This window comes from Oncorhynchus keta, chromosome 19, assembly GCF_023373465.1.
Source record: "Oncorhynchus keta strain PuntledgeMale-10-30-2019 chromosome 19, Oket_V2, whole genome shotgun sequence".
NCBI lineage: Eukaryota > Metazoa > Chordata > Actinopteri > Salmoniformes > Salmonidae > Oncorhynchus > Oncorhynchus keta.
Genome location: NC_068439.1, coordinates 38,575,832 through 38,603,811, shown reverse-complemented (window position 1 = coordinate 38,603,811; position 27,980 = coordinate 38,575,832). Strand labels below are relative to the sequence as shown.

The 27,980-nt window shown below is 46.3% G+C and overlaps 1 protein-coding gene across 1 annotated transcript in view; it reads right to left on the bottom strand.

Moving 5' to 3' along the window:
• The window catches only part of LOC118397689 (microtubule-actin cross-linking factor 1-like), a 280,970-nt gene that overhangs the window by 163,854 nt on the left and 89,136 nt on the right, over positions 1-27,980 (bottom strand). Inside the window, 1 exon segment of the mRNA XM_052468938.1 lies at positions 10,974-11,035. Within this exon segment, the coding sequence (XP_052324898.1) occupies positions 10,974-11,035 (62 nt within the window).

The window sequence follows — 27,980 nt, the reverse complement described above, 5'->3', positions numbered from 1 at the left end:
GAGAGAGATGGGAGAGAGAGATGGGGAGAGAGAGATGGGAGAGAGATGGGAGAGAGAGATGGGGAGAGAGAGAGATGGGAGAGAGATGGGAGAGAGAGAGATGGGGAGAGAGAGATGGGGAGAGAGAGATGGGAGAGAGATGGGAGAGAGAGATGGGAGAGAGAGAGATGGAAGAGAGAGATGGAGAGAGAGATGGGAGAGAGAGAGAGATGGGAGAGAGAGAGATGGGAGAGAGAGATGGGGAGAGAGAGAGATGGGAGAGAGAGAGATGGAGAGAGAGAGAGATGGGAGAGAGAGAGATGGGGAGAGAGAGAGATGGGAGAGAGAGAGATGGGAGAGAGAGGGGAGATGGGGAGAGAGAGAGATGGGGAGAGAGAGAGATGGGGAGAGAGAGAGATGGGGAGAGAGAGAGAGAGAGAGGGAGAGAGAGAGATGGGGAGAGAGAGAGATGGGAGAGGGGAGAGAGATGGGGAGAGAGAGAGATGGGGAGAGAGAGAGATGGGAGAGAGAGAGATGGGAGAGAGAGAGATGGGGAGAGAGAGAGAGATGGGAGAGAGAGAGATGGGGAGAGAGAGAGATGGGAGAGAGAGAGATGGGGAGAGAGAGAGATGGGAGAGAGAGAGATGGGGAGAGAGAGAGATGGGAGAGAGAGATGGGAGAGAGAGATGGGAGAGAGAGATGGGAGAGAGAGATGGGAGAGAGAGATGGGAGAGAGAGATGGGAGAGAGAGATGGGAGAGAGAGATGGGAGAGAGAGAGAGATGGGGAGAGAGAGAGATGGGGAGAGAGAGATGGGAGAGAGAGAGATGGGGAGAGAGAGAGATGGGGAGAGAGAGAGATGGGAGAGAGAGATGGGAGAGAGAGAGATGGGAGAGAGAGAGAGATGGGGAGAGAGAGATGGGGAGAGAGAGATGGGAGAGGAAAAGAAAAACAGAGTTAATTACATATTCATCTTGTTCAAATCATCTCAGTGTTTACATAGCATTGTTGACATAAGCAATGCTCCTAGGGACCCTAGTTGCCAGGGCGACAAACACTGCGCTCCGGCTGTGACCCCATGTGGCGTCTCAGGGCCGAGGAGTCCGGGGACAACCGTTACAACCGTTTGGCACGGCGACTCAGCAGCTTTGGCAGCCCTATTTCATCACCCTTTGTGAGAAAGTGGGCCATCTTCTCAGACCCTGCTGATGGACTCCCAATGACTAGGCTTAACAGCTCAGTGCTAAGAACCAGGAATTCAAAATAAAGGAGGGAGAGAAAGGAAAGGAGGGACTGGGCATTTAGAGAGTAGACGGAGGCTAATTACTGTCTCATTCACAGCTGACCATGACGTGTGGTTTAACCGGAGGCAATGGAGCCGTTATAGAGAGGAGAGCAGAGAAATACAGAGAGAGACTTTTTGTCCTACTTCCATGAGACATCCTCACAACACTGAAAACACCTCCCTACCCTTAAAAACACATTGCAAACCATCACAACCTCCACACAACCACATTACAAATGTACAAACGAGAGAAAGAGAGAAAAGGGCTGAGGAAATGAGGATGACAGGAAAGAGGTGAACATGAGGAGAAGCAATAAAAGAAAGCCGAGTGAACGGGGGGGCAGTTGAGGTTTGATAGAACATGCCTAGGCTTCTAGAAGACCGGGATTATGTACTAGCAATTCATTATAAGGAGACGTAGCCACTCTTGCTTGTGTTACCTTCTTGGTCTTCATTGAGTGACTGATGACCTAGGAACATATTGGGAGAGAGAAACAGAAACCGAGAAAAAAGGAAAAGCAGTGTGAACGACAGGAGTCCTCTGTGTGAACACACGGTGCTCGTCAAAGTAGCCCCATCACAGACCTGAGAGAGATTAAACTACCCACAGTGCTCTTTGGTTACCTTGGCTGAAGGGCAGGGGCCAGTGGTGAAGGGGGGTATGTGTGTATGTGTGTGTACACTGACCTGACTTAAATTCTATGTCTTGGGGTTAAGGGTTTGATTAAAAACAGTCCTTGTGGCCTGGGTGAAAGTGGGTTGTGGCTCGAGCCATACTAGGTCTAGACTAATCTCAGCACCCAGAATCATCTTAAAACAGTCACATGAGCCTGGGCCAGGCTTTCAGCGGCTAACATTCACAACACATATATATGTTTGAGGACCACTGTGCAATATTACAGAACACAGCAAACGGCACAAGCTGTAAAAACACAACACTTCACTGCATTTCAAATCGTGAAGCTGCAATCGCGTAAATTCCACACTCTGCCAGCAGAGGGCGACTTGCGCCTTTTAATCCGAGGAGCCGACCTTCGACAGAAACAAACGGGCCTTCTCTATGTCCTGTTGGTCAACGGTCAGCTCTCCTCATGGGTGCATCTCAATAGTCTAGGACTGGAAATAGAGTCGGAGTCTCGTGCTTAGGAAGCCTAACCCCACACACACACAAGGAGAGAGGAAGCCACTGAGACCGTTTCCTCACATCCTTCTGTTGCCCTGCTCGCTTCCTTTATTCTCTCCTTCCTTTGCAACCGCTCTCAGCCCCCTGTTCACGTGACACCTCTCCCTCGGTCTCTCAATGCTCTCTGGCTAATAAACACACTCTATCCATCGATGCGTGGAAGGTTGGCCTCAGTGCTTGATGAGAAAGAGTGGATGTGTTCGGTTGGTCGTGGGTGTTGAAGAGTGTTTTAGTGTGTGTGTGTGTGTGTGTGTGTTTTAGTGTGTGTGTGTGTGTGTGTGTGTTTTAGTGTGTGTGTGTGTGTGTGTGTGTGTGTGTGTGTGTGTGGTCATCTTCATTCCACTTAATGGAACCATTTCTCTGCCTCTATGATTCAATGCATGTCTTCCCTATTCAACCGATTTACATTCCATTTTGCCGCCACTTCTTGACACGGGGAGTTCCGAAGTACGACACGTCCATGTGTTGTATTCATAATTGGTGAATCACAGCCCAGCTTTGGGATACACGGAGAGAAGCCTGGTCCCAGATCTGTGCATGTTAAGGGTGGCAATGACCAAAGGAGTTGGTTAGAAGGCACAAACAGATCTGGGACCAGACTACCGTAAACTGTGTTGGGGGTTGATAAAACGTGCAAGCTGTATCTGGGCGTTGTTCAGTCAGCGGAAACGTCACGGTTGGTTACTCGCAGCGGTCAGCTCCACTGCTGTGCTACAGTTAGAGTGGTGCCACCCAACGAGACAGTGCACCTGGGTCTCACACACACACACACACATACATACACACACAAAGTCTCTTTGTATGTGAGGCTGAACTCGTGTTTTTGGAGTCATCTGCACTGAGTGTACAGAATACCTGCTCATTCCATGACATAGACTTACCAGGTGAATACAGTTGAAAGCTATGATCCCTTGTTGTTGTCCCTTGTTAAATCCACTTCAAACTGGTGTCGACGAAGGGGAGGAGACAGGTTAAAGAAGGATTTTTTAGTCTCGAGACGATTGAGACATGGATAGTGTATGTGTGCCATTCAGAGGGTGATAGGCAAGACAAAATATTTAAGTGCCTTTGAACAGGGTATGGTAGTAGGTGCCAGGCGCACCGGTTTGTGTCAAGAACTGCAACGCTGCTGTTTAAAAAAAAACGCTGAACAGTTTCCCCATGCGTATCAAGAATGCCCTAACCCATCTGGACAAGAGGAATACCTATGTGAGCATGCTGTTCATCGACGACAGCTCGGCGTTTAACACCATAGTACCCTCCAAGCTCGTCACCCTGGGTCTCGACCCCGCCCTGTGCAACTGGGTACTGGACTCCCTGATGGGCCGCCCCCAGGTGGTGAGGATAGGCAACAACATCTCCACCCCGCTGATCCTCAACACTGGGGCCCCACAAGGGTGCGTTCTGAGCCCTCTCCTGTACTCCCTGTTGACCCACGACTGCGTGGCCACGCACGCCTCTAACTCAATCATCAAGTTTGCGGACGACACAACAGTGGTAGGCTTGATTACCAACAACGACGAGACAGCCTACAGGGAGGAGGTGAGGGTCCTCGGAGTGTGGTGTCAGGAAAATAACCTCACACTCAACGTCAACAAAACTAAGGAGATGATTGTGGACTTCAGGAAACAGCAGAGGGAACACCCCCCTATCCACATCGATGGAACAGTAGTGGAGAGGGTAGTAAGTTTTAAGTTCCTCGGCGTACACATCACAGACCAACTGAATTGGTCCACCCACACAGACAGCATCGTGAAGAAGGCGCAGCAGCACCTCTTCAACCTCAGGACGCTGAAATTCGGCTTGTCACCAAAAGCACTCACAAACTTCTACAGATGCACAATCGAGAGCATCCTGGCGGGCTGTATCACCGCCTGGTACGGCAACTGCTCCGCCCACAACCGTAAGGCTCTCCAGAGGGTAGTGAGGTCTGCACAACGCATCACCGGGGGCAAACTACCTGCCCTCCAGGACACCTACACCACCCGATGTCACAGGAAGGCCATAAAGATCATCAAGGACAACAACCACCCGAGCCACTGCCTGTTCACCCCGCTATCATCCAGAAGGCGAGGTCAGTACAGGTGCATCAAAGCTGGGACCGAGAGACTGAAAAACAGCTTCTATCTCAAGGCCATCAGACTGTTAAACAGCCACCACTAACATTGAGTGGCTGCTGCCAACACAGTGACTCAACTCCAGCCACTTTAATAATGGGAATTGATGGGAAATGTCAAATATATCACTAGCACACTTTAAACAATGCTACCTAATATAATGTTGACATACCCTACATTATTCATCTCATATGTATATATACACACATCTCATATGTATATATACTGTACTCTATATCATCTACTGCATCTTTATGTAATACATGTATCACTAGCCACTTTAACTATGCCACTTTGTTTACATACTCATCTCATATGTATATACTGTACTCGATACCATCTACTGTATCTGGCCTATGCCGCTCTGTACCATCACTCATTCATATATCTTTATGTACATATTCTTTATCCCCTTACACTTGTGTCTATAAGGTAGTAGTTTTGGAATTGTTAGCTAGATTACTTGTTGGTTATTACTGCATTGTCGGAACTAGAAGCATTAACATCTGCTAACCATGTGTATGTGACAAATAAAATTGGATTTGATTTTGATTTGAATGGTTCACAACCCAAAGGACATCCAGCAAACTTGACTCAACAGTGGGAAGCATTGGAGTCAACATGTGCAAAGCATCTCAGTGGACCGCTGTTGTGAAGACGAAAGGGGGGATGCAACTCAATATTAGGAAGGTGTTCTTAACGTTTTGTAAACTCAGTGTATATTGGTGCACTGCACACTCTGCTTCTTCTGTTGAGATCCACCAAAAGGCACAAGTATCCACGTTCTTCTTCCGTCCTCACCGTCCGTCCGTCCGTCCGTCCGTCTGTCTAAAGGCTGGTTCCCAGATACATATTAAGCCAGACACTGGGAAGCCAGACCCAGCCAATCAGAATGAGTTTTTGCCCACAAAAGGAATTTCTTACAGACAGAAATACTCCTGTTTCATCAGCGGTCCGGGTGGCTGGTCTCAAACCATCCTGCAGGTGAAAAAGCCGGATGTGGAAGTCCTGGGATGGCGTGGTTAAACGAGGCCGGTTGGACGCACTGCCAAATTCACTAAAACGACATTGTAGGCGGCTTATGGTAGAGAAATTAACATTCAATTCTCTGGCAACAATTGCACGCTCTTTCAAAACGTGAGACATCTGCGGCATTGTGTTGTGTGACAAAACTGAGTGAGTGAGTGGACTTTTATTGTCCCCAGCATAAGGTGCACCTGTGCAATGATCATGCTGTTTAATCAGCTTATTGATATGCCACACCTGTCAGGTGGATGGATCTTGACAAAGGAGAAATGCTCATTAACAGGGATGTAAATACAGTTGTGCACAAAATTTGAGATAAGCTTTTTGTGGATATTTAACATTCCTGGGATCTTTTATTTCAGCTCATGAAACATGGGATCAACGAGTTACATCAGAGGTATTCAACCCTTACCCTACGAGGTCCGGGGCCTGCTGGTTTTCTGTTCTGCCTCAATGAATTGCACCCACCCGGCGTCATCGTTCTAAATCAGTTCCTGAGTAGAAGAAATGCAGTGGCACTGGCTTCGAGGTCTAGAGTTGAGTTTGAGGGCTTTACATGTTGCCTTTCTATTTTTGTTCGGTAGAATATGTTTTTTTTTTCCACGACTAGGTTTGAAAACCGGTGTCTGTAAAACCAGCCCTAGTTATGACACTGCATTCCTGGCGAGCTGTCAACACAGGTCCCAACAGTTTGTGGTGAAGGCAGTGTTTTATAAGGATGTGTATGTGTTTGATCTGCACACACACACACACCCGGACCTGACCACATGACGCACACACACACACACACACACACACACACACACACACACACACACACACACACACACACACACACACACACACACACACACACACACACACACACACACACACACACGTCTGTCAGCTGATATAAACATGGGTGCAGTCAGGTAGATCGGCGTGATGTCAGTGAATAGCGGGAGCCAAGACAAACACAGGAAGAGGTAGACTGACTGGCTCGTGTCGTCACCTGTGCGGTCTGTCAGCCTCTGCTGAACAGCCACGAGCTCTGTGGCTGTGCTATGTAAACACCTGCGTTGGGGTGGACTGTCAACGGTATTACATACTAGACTGATAGGACAGGATTATAAAGGAGCCTGGATGATTCATTCTATACCGGACTACAGTAGACGAAAGACGTATCGCTTTGGTCTTAGTCTAAGACTGTACAACATGTCCTGCCACGAGTCAATTAATTTACAGCGCATTCGGAAAGTATTCAGACCCCTTGACTTTTTCCAAGTGTGTGTGTGAGTGAGAGAGAGACACGAAAATGTATTATTGAAGCACCTTTGGTAGTGATTACTGCCTCGGGTCTTCTTGGGTATGAGGCTACAAGCTTGGCACAACTGTGTTTTGGGGTGTTTCTCCCATTCTTCTCTGCACATCCTCTCAAGCCCTGTTAGGTTTGATGGGAAGCCTTGCTGCACAGCTATTTTCAGGTCTCTCCCGAGATGTTGGATCAGGTTCAAGTCTGGGTTCTGGCTGTGCCACTCAAGGACATTCAGAGACTTGTCCCAAAGCCACTTCTGAGTTGTCTTGGCTGTGTGCTTAGGGTCGTTGTCCTGCTGGAAGCTGAATCTACGCCCCAGTCTGAGGTCCTGAGTGCTCTCGAGCAGGTTTTCATCAAGGATCTCTGTACTTTGCTCTGTTCATCTTTCCCTCGATCCTGGTTCTTGGTCACCTCCCTGACCAAGGCCATTCTCCCCCGATTGCTCAGTTTGGCCAGGCAGCCAGCTCTCGGAAGAGTCTTGGTGGTTCCAAACTTCTTCCATTTAAGAATTATGGAGGCCACTGTAGTCTTGGGGACCTTCAATGCTGCATAAATGTTTTGGTACCCTTCCCCAGATCTGTGCCTCAACACAATCCTGTCTCTTAGCTCTACGGACAATTCCTTCGACCTCATGGTTTGGTTTTTGCTCTGATATGCACCTTCAACTGTGTGACCCTATATAGAGAGGTGTGTGCCTTTTCAAATCATGTCCAATCAATTGAATTTACCACAGGTGGACTCCAATCAAGTAGCAGAAACATCTCAAGGATGATCAATGGAAACAGGATGCATCTGACCTCAATTTCAGGTCTCACAGCAAAGGGTCTGAATACTCATGTTAATAAGGTATTTGTCATTATGGGGTATTGTGTGTAGATTGATGAGGAAATACGAGTTCCTGGAGAATCCCAGTGGATATTTATGTATATCAATACCCAATACAGGTGTCATTAAACCCTGTCATTTATTTATCGCCGCAAACCATACATCCTTTGAGTCGTCTTTCTGCCTCTATCCTTCTCGCTCTCCTTAAGTCCTCTTCCCCTCCCTCCTCTCCACCTCTCTTTATTTAATGACTTCCCTCCCAGACAGTGAAAGGTCCCTGCTCTCTCCAGCTACAGTAAATAAAACTCTCCTTAACGCCAACTGAACATTATCTAATGTTACAGACAGTGGTGCCCGGGCCAGAAGTGTGTGTGCCAACGTTGGTGCCCCTCCTCAGTCCGTCTGACCGACATACATTACAGCGTAGAAATACGCAGCGCACTAGAGAGTTATGAGGTCAGACGCCCCATTCCACAGTCATGTGGTGGAATGCACAGTCTATGTGATCTACGTCTGCAGTGGTTTCAGGTTTCAACGTCATGCACATGTACAGTGAAATGCCTTTCTTGCAAACTCAAAAATGCACCAATGCAGCAATCAATAACAACGTAATAATACAACAAAGACTAATGAGGAATAAGAATAACACCGTAAATAAGTAAATAAGGATACTACAGGGTCCTTTCCAATGTGCAGGGATACTGACAGGTGTATGAAATTGAGCACACAGCCATGCAATCTCCATAGACAAACACTGGCAGTAGAATGGCGTGACTGAACAGCTCAGTGACTGTCATTGTGGCACCGCAATAGAAAGCCACCTTTCCAACAAGTCAGCTTGTAAAATGTCTGGCCTGCTAGAGCTTCCCTGGTCAACTGTAAGTGCTGTTATTGTGAAGTGGAAACGTCTATGAGCTGTGTGTGTGTAGGGCCCTGTGAGTGTGTGTGTGTAGGGCCCTGTGAGTGTGTGTAGGGCCCTGTGAGTGTGTGTGTGTGTGTGTGTGTGTGTGTGTGTGTGTGTGTGTGTGTAGGACCCTGTGTGTGTGTGTGTAGGACCCTGTGAGTGTGTGTGTAGGACCCTGTGAGTGTGTGTGTAGGACCCTGTGAGTGTGTGTGTAGGACCCTGTGAGTGTGTGTGTGTAGGACCCTGTGAGTGTGTGTGTGTAGGACCCTGTGAGTGTGTGTGTGTGTAGGACCCTGTGAGTGTGTGTGTGTGTAGGACCCTGTGAGTGTGTGTGTGTGTGTGTGTGTGTGTAGGACCCTGTGAGTGTGTGTGTGTGTGTGTAGGACCCTGTGAGTGTGTAGGGCCCTGTGAGTGTGTGTGTGTAGGACCCTGTGAGTGTGTAGGGCCCTGTGAGTGTGTGTGTGCGGGGCCCTGTGAGTGTGTGTGTGTGCGGGGCCCTGTGAGTGTGCATAGAGGCAGTGTGTTAGTGTGCAGGGCCCTGTGAGCGTGCATAGAGACAGTGTGTTAGTGTGCAGGGCCATGTGAGCGTGCATAGAGGCAGTGTGTTAGTGTGCAGGGCCCTGTGAGCGTGCATAGAGACAGTGTGTTAGTGTGCAGGGCCCTGTGAGCGTGCATAGAGACAGTGTGTTAGTGTGCAGGGCCCTGTGAGCGTGCATAGAGACAGTGTGTTAGTGTGCATAGAGACAGTGTGTTAGTGTGCAGGGCCCTGTGAGTGTGCATAGAGACAGTGTGTTAGTGTGCAGGGCCCTGTGAGTGTGCATAGAGACAGTGTGTTAGTGTGCATAGAGACAGTGTGTTAGTGTGCAGGGCCCTGTGAGTGTGCATAGAGACAGTGTGTTAGTGTGCAGGGCCCTGTGAGTGTGCATGGAGACAGTGTGTTAGTGTGCAGGGCCCTGTGAGTGTGCATAGAGACAGTGTGTTAGTGTGCAGGGCCCTGTGAGTGTGCATAGAGACAGTGTGTTAGTGTGCAGGGCCCTGTGAGTGTGCATAGAGACAGTGTGTTAGTGTGCAGGGCCCTGTGAGTGTGCATAGAGACAGTGTCTTAGTGTGCAGGGCCCTGTGAGTGTGCATAGAGACAGTGTCTTAGTGTGCAGGGCCCTGTGAGTGTGCATAGAGACAGTGTCTTAGTGTGCAGGGCCCTGTGAGTGTGCATAGAGACAGTGTGTTAGTGTGCAGGGCCCCGTGAGTGTGCATAGAGACAGTGTGTTAGTGTGCAGGGCCCTGTGAGTGTGCATAGAGACAGTGTGTTAGTGTGCAGGGCCCTGTGAGTGTGCATAGAGACAGTGTGTTAGTGTGCAGGGCCCTGTGAGTGTGCATAGAGACAGTGTCTTAGTGTGCAGGGCCCTGTGAGTGTGCATAGAGACAGTGTGTTAGTGTGCAGGGCCCCGTGAGTGTGCATAGAGGCAGTGTGTTAGTGTGCAGGGCCCCGTGAGTGTGCATAGAGACAGTGTGTTAGTGTGCAGGGCCCTGTGAGTGTGCATAGAGACAGTGTGTTAGTGTGCATAGAGACAGTGTGTTAGTGTGCATAGAGACAGTGTGTTAGTGTGCATAGAGACAGTGTGTTAGTGTGCATAGAGACAGTGTGTTAGTGTGCATAGAGACAGTGTGTTAGTGTGCATAGAGACAGTGTGTTAGTGTGCATAGAGACAGTGTGTTAGTGTGCATAGAGACAGTGTGTTAGTGTGCATAGAGACAGTGTGTTAGTGTGCATAGAGACAGTGTGTTAGTGTGCATAGAGACAGTGTGTTAGTGTGCATAGAGACAGTGTGTTAGTGTGCATAGAGACAGTGTGTTAGTGTGCATAGAGACAGTGTGTTAGTGTGCATAGAGACCGTGTGTTAGTGTGCATAGAGACCGTGTGTTAGTGTGCATAGAGACAGTGCAAAAATAAAAGGTCAATAAAGAAACTAGGTTAACTCAGATCACTATTTAGTCTGTGTATCTATGTTGTTAACTATTTATCAGTCTCATTGCTTGGGGATAGAAGCTGTTCAAGAGCCTGTTGGTGCCAGACTTGATGAACCGGTACCGTTTTGCCGTGGGGAAGCAGACAGAATAGTCTACGGTCTGGGTGTTTGGAGTCTTTAACTATTTTCCAGGCCTTCCTACCAGCCTGAACATAACAGAGTCAGTGCTGGAGGCAGGGCTCATTCAGCCCTGTGTGGAATATAACAACTCATTCAGAACTACCATCCTAGCTCATTCATTTCTACGATGCTCTAAGTCATGATACCTCTGTGTGTGTGTGTGTGTGTTCCCCACCAACCCCCAAAATGATGCTGCGATGCAGTACCGTACCTTGATGAGATGTTTGTTGACCCATTTCATGAAGGTTTTCTTCTGCACCCGGTCTCGCTCATCTGGAGCAGAGGGAGGGAGGGGAAAAAGGAGAGTTCATTAAACAACAAGTACAGCGTCATTCCTCACCTCTGTATTGTTTACAAGCACGGCCCTGAAACATCTCTGTTCCGAGGCTGTCTGGGAGCGCAGCGTTCAACCGGATTTAACCAGGCAGCGCTCTACTAAATGTATTTGTCTGGAATGGAGGGCTCAGTCATGTCTGCTGCTTTGGTCGTTTCTGGGAGAAATGAGCCTCGTCACACCTCTGTTTCGTAAGGGCGCTACGTTTGTTGAGTGTTCGTGACACCGCAGCTTGTTTGTGACACTGCAGAAATCTCCATATGGACACAGCATAGGATGCATGGTACATACGCATGAACCCCCCTCCCCTCCCCCCTGCCCCACACGCAGGCACTCTAACAAAACACACACACACACACACACACACACCATGACTCAGTATTTAATAAAGCAGAGAAAAGCCGCCTATTGAGCTGGTCGATCCCAGCTGTAGCCGCAGAGACTGGGCCAGCAGCCTCCCAGCCTATTTCCTTTGCCGCCTGTTCTGAGCTCAGTCCAGACCACCGTCACCCAGACGAGTGACACGGCAATGCCCAGGACAGAACCTGACGGCAGGCCTCGCTGCTGTTATCTCCTCCCCTCCCCCACGTGGAGCCACTCCTCCTCCTCTCCTCATATCCGGGTCTCTGTGTATGACATGCAGATGGGTGGCTTTGCTTTTCCCGCCTTCCCGTTCATATCTGACTCACTCCATTGGGATGCCTCTTCCCGCGTTCCCCTGGTTGTTACTAGCAGGCCATGTTAGAAAGGATATACGTTGTGGAGCTATTTAACAGCTTACATGAATCGAACCACGAACCAAAAGTCACATTCCAATCGTATATTTTACCCCCTATAATGAGAATATATCATATTTGGCTATATTCACACTTGTCTTTTCTAGCATGGCCAACTAGTGACTGCTTTCTCCCCTTCTCTGCTCCAACCAATCAGAGAATAGTTCCTGTTGGTATTTCCCCAACTTGACCTTGATGGGCTCCACTGTTGATGTGGTTGCCAAGGTGACACTATAAACAGAGTCGCTATGTGTGGGGGGGGGGGTGTTGTTTCACTTCCTCTCCCCAGATAGGCCTACATACATTACACACACACACACACGTGTTTACATACTGTAATGGGAACAAGTGGTCTTCGTGAGCTTCTATATCAGCATTGAGGCTCTTTGTGATAATGACAGACTGATATTTTAGTGTGGAAATGCAGGTCAAATACCTGAACGTGGTCAAACCTAGCGGGGCAAGGTAACACACTATATGACTCATTATGATATTTTTACTCCGGGGGCACGCCCCTGGCACACACATTTGAACACAGTCTTGCTAAATAGTTTCAACAGAAAAGCATGCCTTCGTTAAAACAAACCTGCCTGGTAAGCTGGCCTAGCCGGCTCAGCGGTAACACATGGCTTTCTTTGTGACATTTAGGTGAGGCTATGTCTTCATCAAAATCGGCTATTGGTGACAGTATATTAAACAAGCATGGCGCCCCCTAGAGTTTGACATGGGAATTACCACGATACCCCACATTGGCAACTGCCAGTGGAAACGCATGTCCATTGCCAAGGGCAGAGCCTGTACACCAACAGGGTTGACTGTGTGCTGTGTTTGTATGTGTGACAGCCACGGAAAGGCACGCATTCCACCACACAGGGAGGCATTGTTCAGCAGTATACACCCCTCAACACCATCCAAAAACAAAACAAACGCACACAAATAATGTGCACACACACTACCACTACTAGAGTGAGTATTCACACTGTAAACATTGGTCGATATAGTGCACAAATAGCTCAAGATGTCAACAGTACACCACACACACACACACACACACTACAATATAGTGAACAAAAATATAAATGCAAAGTAAATTGTTGGTCCCATGTTTCATGAGCTGAAATAAAAGATCCCAGAAATGTTCCATACACAAAGAGCTAATTTCTCCCAAATGATGTGCACAAAGTTGTTTACATCCCTGTTAGGGAGCATTTACCCTTTACCTGACAGGTTTGGCATATGAAGACGCTGATTAAACAAAATGATCATTGCAAAGGTGCACCTTGTTCTGGGGACAATAAAATACCATTCTAAAATGTGCAGTTTTGCCACACTACACAATGTCTCAGATGTCTCAAGTTTTGAGGGACCATCCAATTAGTATGCTAACTGCAGGAATGTGCACCAGAGCTGTTGCCAGAGAATTTAATGTTCATTTCTCTACCATAAGCCGCCTGACGTTTTGAAGAATTGGACAGAACGTCCAACTGGCCTCACAATCGCAGGACCACGTGTAATAACACCATCCCAGCACCTCCACATCCGGCTTCCAACAGCCACCCGGACAGCTGATGAAACTATGGGTTTGCACGATGACCACTGGCACGCTGGAGAAGTGTGCTCTTCACGGATGAATCCCGGGTTCAACTGTACCGGGCAGATGGCAGACATGACACTGTGTATGGCATCGTGTAGGCAAGCGGTTTTCTGATGTCAACGTTGTGAACAGAGAACCCCAACGGAACCACGGGGCAATGGAAATGGGAGTCATAAGCTACGGACAACGAACACAATTGCATTTTAAAATCGATTTCAGCATGATAATGTACGGCCCCATGTTGCAAGGATCAGTGCACAATTCCTAGAAGCTGAACACGCCCCAGTTCTTCCATGGCCTGCATACTCAGAAATGGCACCAATTGAGCATGTTTGGGATGCTCTGGATTGACAGCGTGTTCCAGTTCCCGCCAATATCCAGCAACTTCACACAGCCATTGACGAGTGGGACAACATTTCACAGGCCACAATCAAGCAACCTGATCATCGCTATGTGAAGGAGGTGTGTCATGCTGGGTGGGGCATAAGGTGGTCACCAGACACCGACAGGTTCTGATCCATGCCCCTACCTATTTTCTAAAAGGTATCTGTGACCAACAGATGCACATCTGTATTCCCAGTCATGCGAAATCCATAGATTAGGGCCTAAAGAACATCTTTTAATTGACTGATTCCCTTATATGAAATGTTGCGTTTATGTTTGTTTTAATCAATGTAGAAAACACAGAACACACACGGTGACATCCTACACGCAGAAAAACGTTTTATTGAGCCTATGTAAATAACACATAGCTGCTTTACAGTGTACAACACATGCATACACTACACATACCGTCTCACACACACACACACACACTGACCTGCACAGCACATGATGGAGTGCAGGTGGGCATTGAGGCTGGACTCGTTATGGTAGTCCCGCCACATCCTTCTTTTTACTGTTCTGTCCTTCTGTATTTCTCTCCTTCCGCTTTCCTTCACCCGGCTTCTAAAGCCACTTCCTCTTCTCTCTCCCAGTGCACAAGTCCACATGTGATTCCAAAGTCAGGTAGCACACCAGAGAGAGAGAGAGGCAATGTAAACGAGTCACTATTCCGCAATCCCAGAACAAGAGTAGTCTCTCTCAGAGGAAGTCCACGTGTCTTATTCCAAGCGAGAGAGAGGTAAAGTACACCAATTGCTATTTCAGTTTCCACAATGTCAAAACAAGAGTATTCAAATGAATTTGATTCTCCCAAAAACGCTTATTGCAAGGACTAGTCTCCCCGTGTCTCAGACAAGTAGAGGGATTTATTTCTGGGTTGGCTCTTTCTGCCTGTCGCTCCCTTGTACCCACTCTCTTTCCGCCGGTCTCGCGGTCGCTGCCATTTCTAAACTCCTAGCCAGCTCTCACAGGAGCAGTCACACGTGTGTGTCAAAGTCACAGGCTGCCCCCTCCCCTCTGGCAAATAAAGACCGCCCCTCCAACCCCTCCCTCTGGTTCTTCCACTCTCGTTGTCTCGCACTCCCTCGGTTACTCCTGTCCCCTGCTACCGTGCTGGCCTGAGGCACGGTCCCTCGTTCACTCTACTCCTGGTGCAGGACAGACACCTTGTGCTTTAAAATGCAGCTGCTGAGCAGTGGCTCTGCAGACAAAGCAGGTTCAGAGCTGCGGTTCTCTCCCTCCCGCTCTCTTTCAAAGTATCTTAAGGCTGCAGTCCTCTGGTTAAGATGTGTATGCTGTCAAGACGGGGCAACAGCAGGTTGAGGAAACTGTCTGCCGTTCACAGTTGGAAATAAGAGGGGTTTTCCTTCTTCAGTCTTCCAGAGCAAAGGAAGGAAGTAGTTGTAGAGAGAGATTGTTTATCAAACTCTGGTTGAGGTAAATAATAAGGAAGTCAAAAAGAGAACGTGCTGAAGTGTCCCTTTATGATGATGTCATCCACTCAAGCAATCAAGCAAGCAGCAGACTCCAGTGTTTAGATTCCAGTCTGTTGCCATGTGAACACACACACACTGCTCTCTCTAACAGAAACCAGACACTGCTAGGCCTAGACTGTAACCAACATCATTTACAATCTTTTTCTTTCCTCTTTCTCGGCCTGGGAACAAACATTTGCCACAATCCCAGAAGAAACCCCCTGGCTGTCCATTGTAGAGCCCCCGTTCTGAGCCAATGAGTGTTTTGTGTGTGTTTAAGACCAATCGTCTGATCACAAAATGATCTGCTGAGCTTGTGATGTCATCTGATGAGACAGAGACAAGCTACTTCAGATAATCATAATAACCTGAGTAGCTGCCTTGGTCAGTGAGAAAATGACGCAACTATGTTTTGGGTCAGGGCTGTAGTGTGTATGAGGAGGTCTATTGGAGAACTGTCCAGATCAGATTTCTTGACTCCTCTCCAGGCGGGTTCAATGCAGATTGGGCACAACACCAGCTAGCTACAAGTGAACAAGATGCGTCTTGAGCTGAGAGCCACCGTCCCCTGACACCGTACACACCCACGAACAATCACAGAACGGGACAAACACACACTTTAGTCTCGGCAATCTAAATCCCCAGCGTTGACTCATCCTTCATTGTAACCCTACTGATAGCTACTCTGAGGAAAAATGTACTTTCTATGTCTGTGTTATGTGGTTGTCCCACCTAGCTATCGAAGAGGAATGCACTAACTATAAGTCGCTCTGGATCAGTGTCTGCTAAATGACTGAAATGTCCAAATGTAGCCCCCTTTCCTATGACTAAGCATTCCCTTGATGCAACAGCATTGTCAGCTAGCCTATTCCTACACCCCTTCAAATCTGTCGATGTTGCATAGAGCGTCTCAAAACCTTTCACAACGCTAGCCCCTACAATAATTGTCATGTTTCAATTTAAAAAGCTGGAACAAAATCAATAGTAGAACTGAAAGGGAGTCAGCAAAAACAGCTGCAACCACCTCGCTTCGTAGAACAACAGCGTGACGGCATATGAACATGTGACCGGAACATTGACATTATCACTGGGAGTCTGACAGTCAAGGGTGACATCACAGTCTGTAGTTTCTTATGGAAATACTAAAGACCAGGTAAAAACCTATAGTTTAGCATACAAAAAGAGCTGGCACAACAACAACGCCTAGACGGCCCCAACAAAAGCAGTGACGCACACACACTCGTGACACACAACGACAACACGCTTCGCCGGAAGAGTCCACACACACACACACACACACACACACACTCCTCTCCTCCTGTCGATGATGCGTCACTCAAGTAACCGGGTTTCTCTCCCCCTATAGTGACCTCTTTACTCTCTCCACATATCCAATCCTCATCTTCCTCAGTCTGGTTTGTCCTTTGCCTTTCCCTCTGCTCACTCCATCCTTGTTTTCAAGAGGACTCTCTCCTCGGTTTTTCAGAGCGAGAGCGTTGTTCAGCCGCTCCGTTTCTCCCCCGGCCCTCCAAACTATAAATACCAGGCAGAGCTTACGCTCTTAATACCACGCAGTATGCTTATCCCTCGCTCCCTCCCTCCCTCCCTCTCTTGTCATCACATCTAATCTCTCCTCTTCTGTCGCTTCTCTCCTCAGTCTCATTCAATTAAACAGAGGAAGTCCCTGCTCCACCAAGTCTTCTCCTCCGGTTGTCAAATCTTATTTTTCCACTTCACATTTCTCCGTCGTTAAAATGTCAGAGTTCATCACTCTCCTTCTCCGTCAGCAGTGGCACATCTCCCTCCCTCTCCCATCAACCCCCCTACATCCTATTTGTTATGAACGTATAAACCAAATAACAGGAAGTTAACTCCTATAGCAAATCTAAATCAACCAGACCAACATTTGAAGCGATATTCCCCAAAATATCCAGCTGCAATGTTTACAAATATCCAAACCACTCCTGTATCGGGTAACAGGTTTTGAAAGAAAGTGCTGATATTCCGCTCCTGGCTGCTACGTAATCCCCCCCCCCAGTTACCAGGGCCCCCCGGCAGCCCTCTGGACGAGCAGTCATCAGATAAGAACATATTGAATTTGGGCTCCTTGTGACTTATGATGACTCTGATTTGGGCAGTGTTAACCTTATTAGGTAGGAGGAGATGCTGTGTATCTACGTACGGGATACGCTGCACTATAGGGACGCAGGTGGTTTGGGGTTATAAGGTTATGTTGTTTGGGGTTATAGTGGTCCTTCTGTAGCTCAGTTGGTAGAGCATGGCGCTTGTAACGCCAGGGTAGTGGGTTCGATCCCCGGGACCACCCATACGTAGAATGTATGCACACATGACTGTAAGTCGCTTTGGATAAAAGCGTCTGCTAAATGGCATATATTATAAGGTTATGTTGTAGGTTGTTTGGGGTTATAAGGTTATATTGTAGGTTGTTTGGGGTTATAAGGACTGCTGTCTGCTGTCGATTAGTCAAAACATACACAGGTGTGTTCTTTGAACTAAAACTGTCCTGGTCAATGCCCTTTTTCACAGTTAAGAGGTTATACAGTGGGGCAAAAAAGTATTTAGTCAGCCACCAATTGTACAAGTTCTCCCACTTAAAAAGATGAGAGGCCTGTAATTTTCATCATAGGTACACTTCAACTATGACAGACAAAATGAGAAGAAAACATCCAGAAAAATCACCTTGTAGGATTTGTAATGAATTTATTTGCAAATTATGGTGGAAAATAAGTATTTGGTCACCTAGAAACAAGCAAGATTTCTGACACCTGTCCACAACCTCAAAGACACCTGTCCACAACCTCAAATAGCCACAGTCCAAACTCCACTATGGCCAAGACCAAAGGATACTTCAGGATTTTGGCAATGAAGCCCTTCATCTACTTCCCCAGAGTTAGATGAACTTCCTTTAGACATAAAAGTGGAATCCACAAGTTCATCCGACTCTGGGGAAATAGATCATCCCGACGTATCCCTTTAATAATAATTAATAAACAAAATGGATATCAGTAAAATCACTAACTATTCGTCAGGTCTGCCATTACTTATTACTTCTGGGAACTATCATCCTCCTCCATCCTCATGAGGGAGAGACATGAGAAAATATCTTCAAGGTATGTGGGGTTTTTGGTAACAGAATTACAAGGCAATGTTTTTTTTAAACTTACAGAAGGTAAAACATTTTTCCAAAATGAAAAATGTGATATTAGTTGGCAGGGTTCTATACATCAACATTATTGTGTTTTAATGCATTTCTGATACCTTAAGACTAATTCTGGTTTTGCAAAACCCCTTTTTCCATCTGTTTATCCAGATATCTAATATTTAAGATGGAAAATGGTTTAAATATATGCCTTAATTAAAAATAAAAATAAACCTTCGCTTTCATTTGACACCCAATTTGATATGCTCCTACTGTATGAGCTTCACATATTGGTGCTCATGGACCCTCTTACATGGAATAGCCCCTATACATACACACTCATGCAAGAGCACAAACACACAGCTCCCCACCCTGCCCATCACTCTGCTGTGCCACGTCTTGCTTGCTGCTGCGGCTAAAAATAAAGCCAGTGCGCCAGCGTCACAAACACACAGCTCTGTATCAGTCGGTACCGCACTTTAGCAAGCCTAAACACGCAAGCCTGCATCACTCACACACACACACACACACACACACACACACACACACACACACACACACACACACACACACACACACACACACACACACACACACACACACACACACACACAGCCCCAAGAAATGGCACACAGCACAGCTTTCCTATCCAGTCCCTTCAGATAGATGGTGTTAGTAGGTCCCTGTATAAATAGGAAGTGGCAGTAGGAAAAGGTCACTCTTTCCAAGGCATCCCTGTAGAACACAGAGGTGGGCAATACCTCTCTGTTCCTCCCATCATCCCAGACAGTCCTGTCACGCTAGATATCATACTCCTGTGACTGAAGGATATCAATCGAATCCTCCAAACAATTAGCAGAACGTCCTTGCCAGCGGCCACTGTGGTCCTTTATGGCTAATTATTAACCTCATCGGGATCGGACACTTTTTTTCCCCATTTTCGCCTAAAATGAAGCAAGGATATGCATATTATTGGAACCATATGAAAGGAAACAATTTGAAGTTTGTGGAAATGTGAAAGGAATGTAGAAGAATATAAACAATAAATCTGGTAAAAGATAATACAAATAAATAAAAAATAAAGTTATTTTGTATTTTTTTGTACCATCATCTTTGTCTTGCATTTCAAAGGCCATTGTGTATAATTCCAGCCCAGCTGCAATTTTGGCCACTCGATGGCCACTCGATTTTGGCCACTAGGGGCAGCAGTGTATGTGCAAAGTGTTAGACTGATCCAATGAACCATTGCATTTCTGTTCAAAATGTTGTCTCAAGACTGCCCAAATAGGCCTAACTGGTTTATTAAGTGGCCTATTCTAGCATTAGCATTTACATTACATTTAAGTCATTTAGCAGACGCTCTTATCCAGAGTGACTTACAAATTGGTGCATACACCTTATGACATTAGCCACTATCAAAGTCACTTATCATAGGGATTATAGATAGTTGGACACAGACCAAATGTGATGTATTCCATATCTTGTATTAGGCTTTACATTAAAAAGGATGTATGCCTCTTACAGGACTGCAAAAGTACAACAACATATTTGTCATGGTGTTTTACCCTCAGCATAAAATCAGCCACATGACGGGACTGAGTTGCTTGTCACCGAAGTGACTTTCTGTTCACTGCATTAGGTGACACGATATTACAAAAAGCAGACTTAAAAACAGCCATTAAGAGACTTAACTGGCCAACTCATACAGTCCGCGACAAACGAGAAAGTCCACTCCAATGAAATTGATTTGAATCAATGGCACAATGACAGGTAGCAGCCACGCTGTGAAAAAGGCCAAATAAGGAGAACTGTGCCATAATGACTCACACCGGTAGAGATCCAATCAGACAAACACAGTCTCAGTTTAAAAGAGAATACACAACTAAATTAAGACTAGCTAGCAGATAAAACATTTGCTCTCTGAAAAGTAACACGTTTCCCAAACTGAAATCTAACAGAAAGAAGAGACGTACTGTCATCTACATTAAAACCCCCAAAACATTGACTTAAATGCTGATCATCCCCTCCTTCCAATACCAACCAGCCACACAGCAGTGAACAAGATATCATGCAAACACAAGACACGCTAACAAGAGACACCAAAAAGGGAGAAGTCTAAAGAGGAAGTAGGACGCCAGGAGTGTCACTCCGAACACCCTCCCTCTCCTTATCTGAGGAGGATAAAGAGGCAGCAGCGACAGAAGGAGATGAGGAGCACCCCCCCCAGCCCTATGTGCTTTAAGGAGTATATATACCTGGTGTAGAACGAGGGGTACGCCGTCGGCGGTAGAACCACACCACGGCCGCAGTGAAGAAGTGAGCAGCCACCACCAGGATGGGCGTGACGACCACCGGGTCCATGAGCAGGTCCATTGCTAACCACTTATGTGCTAACTGACCCAGAGTCAGTTTGTTCTTCAAAGAGTTCAAAGAGAGAGTGACCACTTCCAGTGTCCAATACCAATCTCAGGTCTGTCCTAAGACGGGCAGCAACAAGCTACCGGGAAGAGTTTTGAAGCTTCTGCCTCAGCCTGTTAGTTAGAAGCATTGTCTCGTTTCTCTCCTTCCTGTTCTCTTTTTTTTGCTGTGGATAATAGTCGGCTGTTAGATAACCTTTTCTCTCCAACTTTTCCTCCTGAACACGTAGCCTCAATGCTGAGAGACTAATAATCTTTGCCAAGTTCTTCTCTCCATTGGAGCTCCCGCCCTCTTTTCCTCAAGCCGCTCTTTTTCGCGAGCCCCCCTCTCACACTCGTACACTGAATTCCTTTCCCCTGAAACAAGCGCCCGGCTTTAAGCCGTTGCTCCGACCACACAGTATAACAAAAAAGTTAGTAGACAGAATAAAAGCGATGTTGGGGTTCAATCGCTCGCTAGGGAGGAAACCACATGGGAGATAGTCTTTCCTGTCTGCGTGTGTCAGTGTGGGTGATTCAGGTCGCGTGTCAGGGTGGCATTTGCGTGAGAACGTGTTGCCGTCTCGGAGTGTTTATCTCTGTTGCTATGGTCAACCAATGTCACTCGTACCGAAATGTATTAATAGCTATCTTTGAATGGAAGTGTTCCGACTGACGGTGACTTGATGTTCAGAGGTTGTGGGTGGGTTGACCACATATATGTGTGTGTGAGAGAGAGTGTGTGTGTGTGAAATCGCAGTCTAAAAGAGTGTGAGAAATCACAACATGAGGGTTGCTAACTACAAGGGTAACTATGCTGTACTGTGTGTGTGTGTGTGTTCATGAAGTCACGATATGCGAGACATACTGTCTCAGTGAGTCAGCATGGCAGGGGGACAGGGGGTAGAATAGATAGAATGGCAGCAGGTCCTAGAGTTACTCACGCTTCACAGAGAACCGTGTGTGTGTGTGTGTGTGTGTGTGTGTGTGTGTGTGTGTGTGTGTGTGTGTGTGTGTGTGTGTGTGTCATGTACACTATGCAAGTGCATGTATTGCATTTGTAAATGTTTTCCTGCATGCCAACACTAATGTTAGAGGCAACAACCTCCAACTGAATTGCTGTCCAAAATAAGATCGAGCAAAATATAAAAACAGAAAAAAGGTCATAAAATCCCATTTAGAATCAGATGAAGATTAATTGTGAAACACAGTGTGATAAGACCGATATAGAGTAAAAGTGGGCAGAACATCAGTCACCAGTATTTTGGAGAGACATCTTGATACCCAGTTGTTCAGCTTGTGGTTTCCACTATGACTGTCACATGCCAGTCTGCTCTGGGAACTTCCCGTGTTTAATTACCCACCGTCCTCTCTGCCTAGAGCCAATCACATCAGAATCCGAGAAACACCGTATCTAAATGCTAACCGCCACTACGCGTCAAAACCAAAACCCTGAGATGAAAACTGTAATACAGAGAGAGACGAATAGAGAAAGACCTAACAAGGGTAACGTGTCCATGTTTGAGTAACAGCCACAAATCTGAGGTCAGGAGTGTGGAGCCACCGCTGTGATCGAAGAGGCCGGTGCGTGTTGGTGCAAACAGTGGCACAACAGTCAAACACAAGATCTGTCACACTAGTTGAATAGTCACACAAAACACGGTCAAAAATATGCTTCATACCACATCTTACAATAGTTGACTAAACGGTAGACCTACACCGCAATCAGACATTCACTGATCTGAACTGCATCACTAATAACCCCAGCAACATTTATTCAGAACATCGGAAATTTAATTTTTAGAGCAGAAGAAAGACAATCGAAATAAACAGATCTGTGCAAACGCAACTAAACTTGGACATCTGCCTTTTCTAGACGTGTGTAATTTGTTTGTGTGTGTGTGTGTGTGTGTGACAAGCCAAAAAAGGTACACGCATACAGGAGCAATGTAAACACACGTAGAAGACTGATGTGTGTGATGCAATTACCTCAGCTAACCTCTCTGGGCTTGATTGTCTGTAAATGCAAGACCGTATCCACTATCAACTGTTTACACTGCCAGATTATCTAAGTGAATAGTTTGACAGCCAAGTTGATATATAATATATATAATATAATATAATATAATAATAATAATATAATAATAATATGCCATTTAGCAGACGCTTTTATCCAAAGCGACTTACAGTCATGTGTGCATACATTCTACGTATGGGTGGTCCCGGGAATCGAACCCACTACCCTGGCGTTACAAGCGCCATGCTCTACCAACTGAGCTACAGAAGAGTCTGCGAGAACTAAGTGTCCCTGACCTTACTGAAATATCAAACAGAATAATCAACACATGAACAGAAATTACAATATGGAAGAGGTCAGAAGCGCATGCCAAAACGTACGTACACACACACACACACACACACACGACAGTGAATGAGCGGATCATTGTGTGCCAAACACTGGCTGCCATGAAGTCAGGGCCTCAGACAGGGTCCGTTTCAAAGCCCCTCAACCAGAAAAGGAAATGTTCAATGCTGTGTGTGTGTGTGTGTGTGTGTGTGTGTGTGTGTGTGTGGTGTGTGTGTGTGTGTGTGTGTACATAACATACACACGCAACCAATGAACTGAGTGACTCATTGGACAAGAAAGGCGTTGAGATGTCAGACTACTGTACGGGCTTGGCACAGAGAGACAGAGAGACAGAGAGAGAGACAGAGAGAGAGACAGAGAGAGAGACAGAGAGAGAGACAGAGAGAGAGACAGAGAGAGAGACAGAGAGAGAGACAGAGAGAGAGACAGAGAGAGAGACGGAGAGAGAGACGGAGAGAGACAGAGAGAGACAGAGAGAGACAGAGAGAGACAGAGAGAGACAGAGAGAGACAGAGAGAGACAGAGAGAGACAGAGAGAGACAGAGAGAGACAGAGAGAGACAGAGAGAGACAGAGAGAGACAGAGAGAGACAGAGAGAGACAGAGAGAGACAGAGAGAGACAGAGAGAGACAGAGAGAGACTGGGGGAAGGAAAGAAGGAAACAGAAAGATGGGGAAGAGATAGATGATGTTGATAGAGAGAAGGAGATCGAGGAGCTGGAGAGGGGTCAGAGAGAAAGAGACACGAGGGTGTCATTGCACGGCTCTGTGCGCTAATGGCTGTTTGTGTTGGGTTGTGAATGACCCATTTCATACAGAAAACATAATTCCCCTCCCACACAAACACCGTTCATTGTGACCACTGACCAGTGTCATGACGGTCCCTGCTGTTCACACTTCCATTTCCAACATTATCCGTCCATATTTTACTTCTTCAATCAATAGCTGTGTTCCACTACTCATACCAACTCCACTAACCATACTATTTGTGAGGTGAATTGAGTATATAGTATGTTTATTGGTCATAGTATGGATATAGTTAGCATGCCAAAAGTTCCTGGATGTCGCACTAAATTCGCCAAAATATGAAGTATACGCACAGAGGACACCTTTTCTGTACTTTAGGGCCCATAATGCAATGTACGTGGCTTCACATAGTTTCCAGATTTGAAGAAAATGGGCGGAAAATATGCAGCCGAAGTACAACGAGAGCGGATACAAATGCATTGCTTAATTTAATTACGACAAATGTTAAGAAAATGTTGAGCAATGTAATAAAGTAATGACTTTTCAAATAAGTTACCTTACATTGGCTGACAATTTGTTAGCTACGCTGTCCTTACGAACCACATAGCATATCATTACAGCAGGATGTACCGGTATGTTGTTAGCTACGCTGTCCTTACGAACCACATAGCATATCATTACAGCAGGATGTACCGGTATGTTGTTAGCTACGCTGTCCTTACGAACCACATAGCATATCATTACAGCAGGATGTACCGGTATGTTGTTAGCTACGCTGTCCTTACGAACCACATAGCATATCATTACAGCAGGATGTACCGGTATGTTGTTAGCTACGCTGTCCTTACGAACCACATAGCATATCGTTACAGCAGGATGTACAGGTATGTTGTTAGCTACTCTGTCCTTACGAACCACATAGCATATCATTACAGCAGAATGTACCGGTATGTTGTTAGCTACGCTGTCCTTACGAACCACATAGCATATCCTTACAGCAGGATGTACCGGTATGTTGTTCGCTACGCTGTCCTTACGAACCACATAGCATATCATTACAGCAGGATGTACCGGTATGTTGTTAGCTACGCTGTCCTTACGAACCACATAGCATATCCTTACAGCAGGATGTACCGGTATGTTGTTCGCTACGCTGTCCTTACGAACCACATAGCATTACAGCAGGATGTACCGGTATGTTGTTAGCTACGCTGTCCTTACGAACCACATAGCATATCATTACAGCAGGATGTACAGGTATGTTGTTAGCTACGCTGTCCTTACGAACCACATAGCATATCATTACAGCAGGATGTACCGGTATGTTGTTCGCTACGCTGTCCTTACGAACCACATAGCATTACAGCAGGATGTACCGGTATGTTGTTAGCTACGCTGTCCTTACGAACCACATAGCATATCATTACAGCAGGATGTACAGGTATGTTGTTAGCTACGCTGTCCTTACGAACCACATAGCATATCATTACAGCAGGATGTACCGGTATGTTGTTCGCTACGCTGTCCTTACGAACCACATAGCATATCATTACAGCAGGATGTACAGGTATGTTGTTAGCTACGCTGTCCTTACGAACCACATAGCATATCATTACAGCAGGATGTACCGGTATGTTGTTCGCTACGCTGTCCTTACGAACCACATAGCATTACAGCAGGATGTACCGGTATGTTGTTAGCTACGCTGTCCTTACGAACCACATAGCATATCCTTACAGCAGGATGTACCGGTATGTTGTTCGCTACGCTGTCCTTACGAACCACATAGCATTACAGCAGGATGTACCGGTATGTTGTTAGCTACGCTGTCCTTACGAACCACATAGCATATCATTACAGCAGGATGTACAGGTATGTTGTTAGCTACGCTGTCCTTACGAACCACATAGCATATCATTACAGCAGGATGTACAGGTATGGTGTTAGCTACTCTGTCCTTACGAACCACATAGCATATCATTACAGCAGGATGTACAGGTATGGTGTTAGCTACGCTGTCCTTACGAACCACATAGCATTACAGCAGGATGTACCGGTATGTTGTTAGCTACGCTGTCCTTACGAACCACATAGCATATCATTACAGCAGGATGTACAGGTATGTTGTTAGCTACGCTGTCCTTACGAACCACATAGCATATCATTACAGCAGGATGTACAGGTATGTTGTTAGCTACGCTGTCCTTACGAACCACATAGCATATCATTACAGCAGGATGTACCGGTATGTTGTTAGCTACGCTGTCCTTACGAACCACATAGCATATCATTACAGCAGGATGTACAGGTATGGTGTTAGCTACGCTGTCCTTACGAACCACATAGCATATCATTACAGCAGGATGTACCGGTATGTTGTTAGCTACGCTGTCCTTACGAACCACATAGCATATCCTTACAGCAGGATGTACCGGTATGTTGTTAGCTACGCTGTCCTTACGAACCACATAGCATTACAGCAGGATGTACCGGTATGTTGTTAGCTAGTCTACATCAAACTTGCCAGTATATTAACTGTAGGCTAACTAACTACCCAACGTTTATTGACTTAATTTTCCCGTCATAGCTTAACTAAATTGTATAGTCCTTGTGTGTTCTCAATGGACATTCAGGTGCTTCCGTAAATTTGCTCTGGCTATCTCCACCAATTTCAGAACACTCGTCTGAGTGTACCAGAGGACAGAATAATTCATTTACGAGCGCTCAACACCTGTTGAATTGGCTGGTGTCAGTAAACGTCGGGGGGCGTAATTAAATTACAATCAGTTACAATCACCAACGCTCTGGATAACATGAAAACTGCTTAACCAGCTCTGCTAGGGCAGGTGAAATGGTCAGAGTGGTCTCATGTGTCTGGAAGTAGCTAGCAAACTAGCCAATGTTAGCTGTAAGGCCAGAACGCTCAAATCAACCCTACTCCTGGGCCGAGCTTGGACGATCTGAGAGCGAAACGCTCTGAATTTACAAACAGACAATCTGACAATGCTCTGAATTTACGAGCTCACTCTGGCACTCCAGATTGAATTTAAGAACACACCCAAAGTCATAAAATGTCTAACTAGTCATTTGTTACGCTAACTAGCTAGCAAGAGGTTGCATAGCAACAGCATCAACTTCCAGTAGACAGAGGTAGAGCTTGTACGCTCAACTGAAAGGATACTGTTCCTTTACAGTATGCTAAAATGAACTAATAGTATATACTCATTAAGTATGTAGTATATAGTATGTGTATTAGAACATGGCTATGGTCTTCCTTTCCATTCTTTCCATAATAACCAATAAAACACCATTAACTGAAACATGCCCCTCGCCCACACAGAAGCACATGGGGAGTGGGGACCGATTGTTCACGCATGAACACTGTATGCACACACACACACACACAACATTACATTAAGTGCTGCAGCAAAAATCAATTACAATACATATGATCTATTAAAACCATGAGGTTTGGAGAGACTTCCCCATACTCCATTTTTCCCCCATACTTCCTTGTCATCTTAAAATAGCCCACGGGAAACATGAGAATGACAGCAGCATGAGGAAGAGGTGAATGAGAGGGGAGGAAGACCGACAGCAACAACAGGGCCATACCTCAACTGGCTTTGGCATGTCTTGTCAGAAGCAAAAAGCAAAAAAAAAAAGTCGCTCTTTCCCTGTCCCCTCTGTCTGTCCCCTCTGTCTGTCCCCTCTGTCTGTCCCCTCTGTCTGTCCCCTCTGTCTGTCCCCTCTGTCTGTCCCCTCTGTCTGTCCCCTCTGTCTGTCCCCTCTGTCTGTCCCCTCTGTCTGTCCCCTCTGTCTGTCCGCTCTTCCATTCCTTCGGTTCATTCTCTGCTCACCACACTCATCCTCTATCTTCTCCTAGTTTCGTCCTCTGCTTTTTCCCTTGTGCCATAGATGCGGATCAAGCTTGCCCCTGAAATACAAGTCTTCAAATACAGTAGGCTAATAGCAATAGAATAGA